Source organism: Gekko japonicus, unplaced genomic scaffold, assembly GCF_001447785.1.
Source record: "Gekko japonicus isolate JY-2015 unplaced genomic scaffold, Gekko_japonicus_V1.1 scaffold565, whole genome shotgun sequence".
In the NCBI taxonomy this organism is placed as follows: domain Eukaryota; kingdom Metazoa; phylum Chordata; class Lepidosauria; order Squamata; family Gekkonidae; genus Gekko; species Gekko japonicus.
In genome coordinates, this window is record NW_015176468.1 from 808,368 (window position 1) to 818,804 (window position 10,437).

General features: G+C 54.6%; 1 protein-coding gene across 1 annotated transcript in view; it reads left to right on the forward strand.

Moving 5' to 3' along the window:
- Window positions 1-3,338: 3,338 nt before the first annotated feature.
- The window catches only part of STBD1 (starch binding domain 1), an 8,089-nt gene continuing 990 nt past the window's right edge, over window positions 3,339-10,437 (forward strand). The window contains exons 1-2 of the mRNA XM_015427108.1: window positions 3,339-3,659; window positions 10,231-10,430. Of these exons, the coding sequence (XP_015282594.1) occupies window positions 3,437-3,659; window positions 10,231-10,430 (423 nt within the window). The 5' untranslated portion in view covers window positions 3,339-3,436. The remainder of the gene's footprint in view (window positions 3,660-10,230; window positions 10,431-10,437) is intronic.

Here is a 10,437-nt window from a genome sequence, read left to right on the forward strand (position 1 = left end):
CCTGGCCCATTTTGATGAGACATTACCGGTGGTTTTGGCATGCGATGCCTCGCCTTACGGGGTCGGGGCTGTGTTGGCTCACCGTTTGGCCGACGGCAGGGAGGTCCCGGTCGCTTATTACTCTCGAACCCTTTCTGCGGCGGAGCGGAACTACGCCCAGATCGACCGGGAGGGTCTCGCAATTGTGGCCGGGGTCAAGAAGTTCCACGACTACATATACGGCAGGCCGTTCACCATTGTCACAGACCATCGCCCGCTCCTCGGCCTCTTCGCGCCCGACCGCCGGACGCCGCAGGTTCTCTCGCCGCGAGTCCTAAGGTGGACTATTTTCCTCGCTGGCTACAATTATCTGCTCCTACACCGCCCCGGGAAAGCCATGGGCCACGCGGACGCTCTTAGCCGCCTCCCACTACCTGAGGTGGTTGAGGACCCGGCCCCAGCCTTCCGGGTCCTTCAGCTGGAGGGCCTGCCGGAGGCCCCGTTGCAAGCGCGGGACATTGCCCGCCGCTCGGCTCGGGACCCCGTGGTATCCCGGGTTCTGGGCTGGGTGGTGAGGGGGTGGCCTGAGAAGACAGACCCTGAGTTCGCGGCGTATGCTACCCGGCGGGACGAACTTTCTGCACACAAGGGATGCCTGCTATGGGGAGACAGGGTCGTGGTCCCACACGCATTACGCCAGAGGGTCCTCCAGGCACTGCATGAAGCTCACCCGGGCATCGTCCGGATGAAAGGGCTGGCAAGAAGCTACGTCTGGTGGCCCGGCATCGACGCAGAGGTGGAAGCATGGGTCAAGCGTTGTCAGCCCTGCCAGGCGGTGAGACCCAGCCCACCGGGGGCACCAGCGCAGGCGTGGGAATCCACCCGTACCCCGTGGTCCCGGCTCCATATAGACTTCGCAGGGCCATTCCAGGGACGGCTGTTCCTGGTCACGGTGGATTCCTACTCAAAGTGGCTGGAAATAAGCCCCGTGGCTGCAACGTCCGCAAAAGCCACCATCCGCGCCCTACGAGGACTCTTTGCCACACACGGGCTGCCGGACACCATCGTGTCGGACAACGGGACGGCTTTTACGTCCGAGGAATTCCAGCAGTTCCTCAGCAGCAACTTGATCCGACATGTCCGGTCAGCGCCGTTCCACCCCGCAACCAACGGCCAAGCGGAGCGAATGGTCCGAACCGCAAAGGAGGCCTTGAGCCGGATGGTGGAAGGGGAATGGGAATGCCGCATCGCCAGATTCCTCCTGACCCAGCACACGACTCCCAACCCTGTCAGCGGAAGGTGCCCAGCAGAACTACTGATGGGTCGAAAGCCAACGATCCTTTTGGACCGCCTGCACCCCGACCGGGCCCCCGACCAAAGAAACGCAGTCGAGCAGAGGGAAGCACCAAGGGGGTTCTTCCCAGAGGACCCGGTTCTCGCCAGAAACTTCGGCCGCGGTCCGGAGTGGATCGCGGGCCGCATACTCCGTCCCCTGGGTACTGTGATGTACGAGGTATCCATGGAGTGCGGGCAGATATGGAGAAGGCACATCGACCAGCTCAGACAGCGAGTGCTACCGGAGTCCCAGACGGAGGAAGAGACGAGACAGCAGACGGAACCTAGAGAGACCACACCCGAGGCGACTGCACAGGACTTGCCAGCCGAGGAGCACCCGGCACAGGGCCCCACGGCCCCAGCTTCGGTCGAGGAAAACCCCGTTCCGGAGGCGGCGGAAGCAGGAGCACCAGCTCCCTCGTCAGAACCCGGCCCTGAGGTCGGAATTCCGGAAGCACGAGGGGCCACCCCTCGACGGTCAGCTAGAGTACGACGGTCCCCATCGTACTTAAAGGACTACGTGACTTAGGGGAGGGCCCGGACTATGGGGGGAGGGATGTTGTGTCCGCTGACCGCCACCGGAGGTCAGCGCACACTCCTGAGCTTCAGTCCGGCACAACAATGGGACTAGGATTCTAGTCCCTCCACTGGGGGGAACCAATGGGACCTTGGCGGGAGATTCAAACCCACCAATGGGACCAGGGGAAGCCCCTGGACTGTGTATATAGTTGGCCTGCCGGCCGTTAGTTCTTAGTCTTGTTGTGTACCAGTAAAGCCATGCTGATCACTACATCAGTTTCCATGCTTTCTTTACGCGTCTAACCCACTACACTTCAGGAACCTTTACCTTTATATAGTAATAATAATAGGGCAAGGTGATAAAAGTTCGGAACAGTAATCTCGAGTATCACAGTTATTAAAACAGTTACGGTAAGAAAATTAACTATGGGGAGAGGGATCATAGATACACCTTCTCTCTCACACTCACGCTCCTCCTTTCCTCTTCCCTCTTTTCTTGGCTCCAGAGCAGTGCTCCCTCCAAGCTGTGGAGTCTTATGAGCAAAAATCCTACTTTGTGAGCTGCTGGCATTACAGTTGTGAGCGAGCAATTTGGCCACTGCATAGATTAGTCTGCTCCGGAGCAATGTTCCCTCTAAGCTGTGGAGTCTGGTGAGCAAAGATTCTACTTCGTGAGCTACTGGGCATTAAAGTTGTGAGCGAGCGATTTGGCTGCTGCATAAATTAGTCTGCTCTGGAGCCACATCCTTCCTGAGCGAAGACAAAAATGTGTGGGCCGGAGGCTAAAAAGCTGTGAGCTGGCTCACACTAACTCGGCTTAGAGGGGACACTGCTCCGGAGCCCTCCTCCCTGAGCTAGGACAGAAATGTGTGAAGCCGGAGGCTAAAAAAACCTCGAGCTGGCTCACACTCACTCAGCCGGGAGGGAGCACCGCTCCGGATTCCACGAATCGATGCCGCAGTCCCAATGGCTCCCTCACCACTTTGATACCAGCAGCAGCTCACAAACAGTGTTCCCTCTAAGATGAGTTAGTGTGAGCTAGCTCACAGGTTTTTAGCCTCCGGCTCACACATTTTTGTCTTAGCTCAGGCAGGATGGCTCCAGAGCAGGCTAATTTGTGCAGTAGCCAAATCCCTTGCTCACAATTTTAATGCCAGTAGCTCACAAAGGACAATTTTTGCTCACAAGACTCCACAGCTTGGAGGGAACATTAAAGTAGACTTTTTTTGCTCACGAGACTCCCCCCGCAGCTCAGAGGGCGCTCTGATTCTTCTGTGTCAAGGGCACACAGATAACAACGACGGTTTTTGACACTGGCTGCTCGCAACAAGCTCTCCCCTCACGCCGAGGCCGAGCCGGACGCTGCAGCAGCTGGAGCAGGAGGAGGAGGCGCCGCCCGGGCCCGAGGCTCCTCCCGCGGCGGGCAGGTGCCTGGCTCGCTCCGGGCGGGCGGGCGGGCCCGCTATAAGGCACCGGCGGGGAGAGGCGGGGCCGTCTGACTTCAGCTCGGCGTCCCAGCCGCGGCCGCCCGGCTCCTCTCCCGTCGTCCTGGTCGTGGTGGTGGTGGTGGGCGAGCGTCGCTGGCTGCGGGGCCGCCTCGGCCATGGCCCAGGGGGGCGGGGACGGCGCCAAGGCCGCGCTGTCCCTGGACGACGGCGGCGACGACGGGCCCGTGGCGGGGCTCTGGCCGGCCTTCCTGATGGCCCTGGTGGCCGCCGTCCTCGCCTGGCTGTGGTACGGAGGAGGCGAGAGGAAGGAGGCGGCGGAGGCGGCGAGGGCGGCCGGCCGGGCGGGCGGCCCTCAGAGCGGAGCGGCGCCAGGCGAAGGTAGCGGCCCCTCGCGCGCGGCCCGGCCCGGCCCGCCTGAGGAGACCTGAGACTGAGCGCGCCCCTCCTGCCCGACCTCTCTCCGGCGGCTCCCCCGCTTCTCCCCCGCTGTGTTACCCGCGTGGGAAGAAGGGCCCGCAGCCCCCCCTCTCTCCCAGGGGTCCCCCTGCCCCATAAGTGGGGGGGGAGGGAGGGGTGGTTTGGGGAGTTAGGGGTTGCCAACTTCTGGAGAGATGGGGAGCGGGCCCCGAGGAGGGCAGGGTTGCCAACTCCAGCTTGGGGGGGGGAGTTCCTGGAGATTTGGGGGAGTGGACCCTGGGGGAGGGCAGGGTTTGGGTTGGGGGAGGGTGGACTTAGGGTTGCCAACTGCAGGTTGGGGAAGTTCATGGAGATTTGGGGAGTGGACCTGGGGAAGGGAGGGTTTTGGGGACAGTTGCCAATTCCAGGTTGGGGGATTTGGGGGAGTGGACCCTGGGGGAGATTTGGGGGAGTGTGCCCTGGGGGAGGGCAGGGTTTGTGTTGGGGGGGGTGGACTTAGGGTTGCCAACTGCAGGTTGGGAAATTCCTGGTGATTGGGGGAGAGTCGTAGGAGGGCAGAGTTTGGGTTGGGGGAGGGTGGACTTAGGGTTGCCAGCTGCAGGTTGGGAAATTCCTGGACATTTGGGGAGTGGGCCTGGGGAAGGGAGGGTTTTGGGGACAGTTGCCAACTTCAGGTTGGGGGAAGTTCCTGGAGATTTGAGGAGCTGACCTGTGGAGGCAAGTTTTGGGGTGGGTTAGGGTTGCCAGGTTGGGCCATTCCTGAAGATTTGGGGAGTGAGCCCTGGGGAAGGCAGGTTGGGGATGGGGGAAGGTTAGGGTTAGGGTTGCCAGCAGTGCTCCCTCTAAGCTGTGGAGTCTTGTGAGCAAAAATTCTACTTTTGTGAGCGACTGGCATGAAAGTTGTGAGCCAGCAATTTGGCTGCGGCAGCTTAGAGGGAACACTGGTTGCCAGCTCCAGGTTGGGAAATTCCTGGAGATGTGGAGAGTGAGCCCTGGGGAGGGCAGGGTTTGGGGAGGGATTAGGGTTGTCAACTCCAGGTTGTGGAATTCCTGGAGATTTGGGGAAGTAGACCCTGGAGGAGGAGGAGAGCAAGAACTTCAGTGGGGTATAAATGCCATACAGGACAACCCTCCGAGGCAACCGCTTTCTCCAGGGGAACTGACCTGGACCCAGTGGGGTTCACTTTCTCCCCTGAATGGCTTGCACATTGCCTCATTCCTAAGGCTGCCAGACTCCAGGTCTGGCCTGGAGATCTCATGGAATTACAGCTGGTCTCTGCATAACAGAGGTCAGTTCCCCTGGAGAAAAATGGCTGCTTTGGAGGGTTGACTGTATGGCGTCACACCCCTGCTGAGTTCCTTCCCCTCCCCAAACTCCACCCTCCAATCTCCAGTAATTTCCCAGCCGAGAGCTGGCAACCCAAGTCGCTCCCTGCCCCTAAATCTAGCCTCGCTTCCCCCCTCCCCCCAGCTCCTTCGTGTATTTTTGGTGTCCCTGACAAGTGGTATGTGTGTGCGGGTCTATTACACTCTCTCTTCTTGGTTTCTTTGCTGCTTGCGTCCACGTTTGGGGGTGACACCGCTGTCGTGTGTCCTTAATATTGGTGCCTTTGCGACTCGAGCCCCAGTCGTGTGCTGAAGGGCGATGATGGGGTCTTGCTCCCACAAACCTGGGGCCAGCCTTATCATCGCAACGAGCGTCTGCTTTTTCACCACTGTACCCCAGATCATCTTTTAACCCGTGTCCCGGAGGGCTGCATTAAACAGGAAGAAATGCAACTGGTTAAACTTCAGGTTGCAGATTTTCCTAATTCATCCCCTGCTGGCTCTAAAGAGCTAAATAAAATACATGCTATAAAATACACCATATAGCTAAATTAGATAAATTTATTTAGACGCGCATACCCTGTTTTTCTCCCCAAAGGAGGCCCAAAAGTGGCTTTCAGTATCATTTCCCTTTTTCAATTTTATCCTTACAACAGTCCTGTGACGTAGGGGAGACTGAGACAGTGTGCCACAGGATTTGAATTTGGGTCTCCCAGGTTCTAATCTGACACTTGGAGTCTGCCCCTGGTCTCTGGAGACCGTTGCCCTAGAATGTGTCGTTCTCTTTTGGAGTGAATAGACCTTTTAAAATATAATCTCTGCATTAAAGAAACTTCAGTTACGAGTTCAACTTACTCTTATGCAAATCTGTTCCAGTTCGGGCACTGTCTGGCATGGGCTTATTTATATAGCTCCCCCTGGGAGCCTACGTGATCATATGCATGTGTAAATGTGCCACTGGATTAACTATTGCAGAGCGGACTCTCACACTGACGCCTCAGAACTCTTCCGTGGAAACAACTGAGAATAATAATATAATGTACATGATGTACTCTTCCATACCCAAATGAGGTATGATCAGAGCAATGCTCCCTCTGAGGTGTGGAGTTTTGTGAGCAAAAAAATCTACTTTGTGGGCTACGGGCATTAGAGTTGTGAGCGAGCGATTCGGCTACTGCATAAAATAGTTTGCTCTGGAGCCTCATCCTTCCTGAGCGAAGACAAAAATGTGTGAGCTGGAGGCTAAAAAACTGTGAGCTAGCTCACACTAACTCAGCTTAGAGGGAACATTGGATCAGAGTGGAGTGCCTGAGGGAAGGAGTTGGATTCTCTTGGCTTTCTGCTTGCTAGTTAAGCAATTTCTCAGCATTGCTCCAACTGCTTTTAGAAGGGCAGGCATGAGAAGTAAGTATATTAGTGTTTGTGACCTTTGCGTTGGAGTGATCCTGGCCTTTCCGCTAGCTGCGGCTGGTCCTATGGGAATTCTCTCCAGCGTAGGGCTTGGCGACTGACTGGTCCCAGACGCTTAAGGGCAATGCAGACTGGTTTCGAGTCAAGCCATAAGCTATTTTTAGCTCCCGTGTGGGAATGGCATGCTAGTCATTAGGCATACGCCTGGCAGGGCGGAGCGACAGCCCTGTTGTAAAGTTAGCAGGGCCCAAAGCAGTAAAAATGCATGGTTATGGCTATGGCCTGTAGCTTGGCAGGGCGGGCAGACATGTGGGGCACCTGGAGCTGTGGGGCACCTGGAGAAGTTCGGGCAGGGAACCCAGGCATGTTTAAAATGCCTTTCTTTCCCTTCCCCAGATGTGGAAGGGAAAGAAACTGGCAACTAATTGAAAGCCATCAAGTGTAGAGGATGCTGAAAAGAAGCTCTGTTTTCTTACACGTCTTCTAGGTGGTGAAGGCATGGATGGAACAGGGGTGTAACTGTTGTACAATCTGACTTCTAACGCTGGATTTTCTCTTAGCTGGCTCTGTTTAGCCACAGTACTTCTGTAGCTTTCCAGCCACATTTTTAAGGGTTTGTTTGCTTTTCAGGTGACCTGATTGAAGATTAGCAAATGGGTGTGTGCATGTGTGTGTGTGTGTGTGGGGGGGGTTATTTCTTTGTGGATTCAACTGGGTATGATTTATGTGCTTTTCCCAGTCGTTCAGCAGTGCTTCTGGCTTTCTATCGTTGGTTTAGAAACCCAGATGTGTGTGGTGAGAGAGACTCTAATTACGAATATGCGTTTATCAACAGTTAAATCTGTTGTGTGAACCAAATTTAATCTAAGCGCCAAGGTATAATTGCAGCGATTTCAGAATAGGGCCACAAATCATTGAGGCAGTTCTCAAATCGTGAAGCATGATTTGTTGGTGGGCTGCAAGAAATAGTCCTTGGAACAAATTGTGGTTGACTTCAGTTGAGCAAGGCTGATTTAAAAGACAATTTGTGGTTTCAGACAGGCTGGGAACTGCACAGTTAGTTCGCTTTTAATCTGAGTACAAAGCGACCTGGTATGAGATGAGAAATGGTCACCTCCAGTCAGGCAGTCTTGTCCTGGATCGCCCAGGCTAGCCCGATCTCATCAGATCTTAGAAGCTATGAAGAGTCTTCACTCTGCTCTGGTTAGACCTCACCCTAGAGTATTGTGTTCAGTTTTGGGCACCACAATTTAAGAAGGATATAGACAAGCTGGAACGTGTCCAGCGGAGGACAACGAAGATGATGAGGGGTCTGGAGACCAAGTCCTGTGAGGAAAGGTTGAAGGAGCTGTGTTTAGCCTGGAGAGGAGACCTGAAAGGTGATATGATAACCATCTTCCAGTACTTGAAGGGCTGTCACGTAGAGGATGGTACGGAGTTGTTTTCTGTTGCCCCAGGAGCTTGGACCAGAACCAATGGGTTGAAATTAAATCAGGAGTTTTCAGTTAAACATTAGGAAGAACTTCCTGACAGTTAGAGCGGTTTCTCAGTGGAACAGGCTTCCTCGGGATGTGGTGGGCTCTCCATGGGAGGTTTCCAAACAGAGGCTAGATGGCCATCTGACGGCACTGCTGAGTCTGTGAACTTAGGCAGATCATGGGAGGGAGGGCAGGAAGGGTTGCCCCAGTGCTTAGTTTTCGTGGCCCTTTCTCACACGCCCAGGGAAATGCCGATCGCCACTTTGGAGTCAGGAAGCCATTTTTCTCCAGGCCAGTTTAGCCGGCGATCCTGGAGGCTTTTTGTCACCTTCTGAGCATGGAGCAGGGGTCACTGCGGGTGTGGAGGGGGAGGCATTTGTGAATTTCCTGCCTTGGGCAGGGGGTTGGACTAGATGACCCTGGAGGTCCCTTCCAACTATGATTTTGTGATACTATGAGTCAGCTGGCCCTGGTTAGTATTTATTTGTTTGTTTGTTTGTTTTGTTTGAACTCTTGGGCACTCCATGAAATTGCTGAGCGGTCGGGTTAGAACGGATAAAAGGAAGTACTTCTTCACCCAAAGAGTGATTAACACTTGGAATTCACTGCCACAGGAAGTGGTGGCGGCTACAAGCATGGACGGCTTCAAAAGGGAATTAGATAAGCATATGGAGCAGAGGTCCATCAGTGGCTATTAGCCACAAGGTATAGATAGGGGCTCTGGGGCAAGTGATGCTCTGTCTTCTTGGTGCTTGGGGGGGGCAACAGTGGGAGGGCTTCTAATGTCCTGCCCCCACTGGTGGACCTCCTGATGGCACTGGTATTTCTGGCCACTGTGTGACACAGAGTGTTGGACTGGATGGGCCTTTGGCCTGATCCAACATTGGCGTCTCTTATGTTCTTACCCTGCCCTCCGAGCCAAGACCTGCTCAGGGCGGCTTACAGACAGATGATTACATTAAAAACATAATTTACGACTAAAACAATTCTAAAACCATAATAGAGTGCTAGTGACCATTGTAATCATTGTGATCCATAAACGGTAGCAGCCATCATTCACAGTTCTCAGCTCGCCGACCTTAGATGGGAGGCTACCAAGGGAGTCCAGGGCTGCCGCACAGAGGCAGGCCATGGCAAACCACTGCTCATATAGGGGATTGCCATAAATCAGCTGTGACTTGAATGGCATTTCCCACCATCACCGGCCATGCCGCTTGCCTCTTGCCTGAGGCACGTGGCGGTTTTCTCTGGGTGAGCCGTTGAGTGGCAGCCTGTCCCCATCCATACTGAATTTCCCAGCCTGAGGAAATGGAGAAAAACATTGTGGAAACATCACCTCTCCTTTTGACCCTAATGCCTGAGACATCCAGGCCAATCGAGCAGGAGTTTGGTGCCATTCCTGGGACAACTGACCTATTCTAGTGAAAAAACCGGCTCTGTCATGCAGTGGTTACAGTTAGGCTGTAGCTGTCAAGAGCAATCTTAAAGGTAAAGGTGTCCCTTGCTCGAAAGCCAGTCGAATCCGACTCTAGGGTTGCGGTGCTCATCTCCGTTTCAAAGCCGAAGAGCCAGCGCTGCCCGAAGACGTTTCCGTGGTCATGTGGCCGGCGTGACTAAACACCAAGGTGCACGGAACGCTGTTACCTTCCCACCAAAGTGGTACCTATTTATCTACTTGCAGCAATTTCTTGCTTTCGAACTGCTAGGTTAGCAGGAGCTGGGACCAGAGACGGGAGCTCACTCCGTCATGCGGCACCCGGGTCTCGAACTGCTGAACTACTGACCTTCCACAGCCTGCAGTTCAGCGTCTTAACCACTTGAGCCACCGCAGCTCCATGTCAAGAGCAGTCTTACCTGTTGTAGAACTTCTGTGCTTTATAGGTTCTTGCTATAGTGCAGGGATCCCCGGGGTGGCGCCCTTGGGCGTCAAGGTGACCATCGAAACCTTTCCGGGCACCCCCCAGATGTATTTAGAAATGGAAGTCAGGTGGGGCTCCCGTCCAGCAGGCCTTTTGATTGACCATTGGAGATCTGATTGGCAGTGCAAATGGGTGGCAGCTACCTCTACATGGTTGGTGTTATCCTCTCTCGTCTCCCAGCACGTTTTTAAAAATTCCTGTGTTCGTCCCCTGCACTTGGACTTCCTCTGTGTGTGATTGGCTCTGCCTGCCTTGGTGACCCTTTTGTGGCCACACCCACCATCCCGTGTCAGAAAAGGTTGGGGGCCCCTGCTGTAGTGCATGAACTAAGGCACAGTATTTAATTCCAAGAACTGACAGCTGTTGACTTCCTAACTCTGATTATTCTGTTTTGCTTAGAGCCACTTCAGGGAAGCTACAACTGCCCCGCATCTGGAACAAAGCCAAACGATGTGTCCGTCTGTCAGGCACCTGCGCGGAACCCTTCGCTTTCTCCAGGAGAACACAGCATCCCTAGAGAGACTCCAGAGATTGAGCCAGTTGTCAAAGATCCTGTAACCCCCTTGATGAACTGCAAGGAATACCCAAGGAATGAAATATTTGATT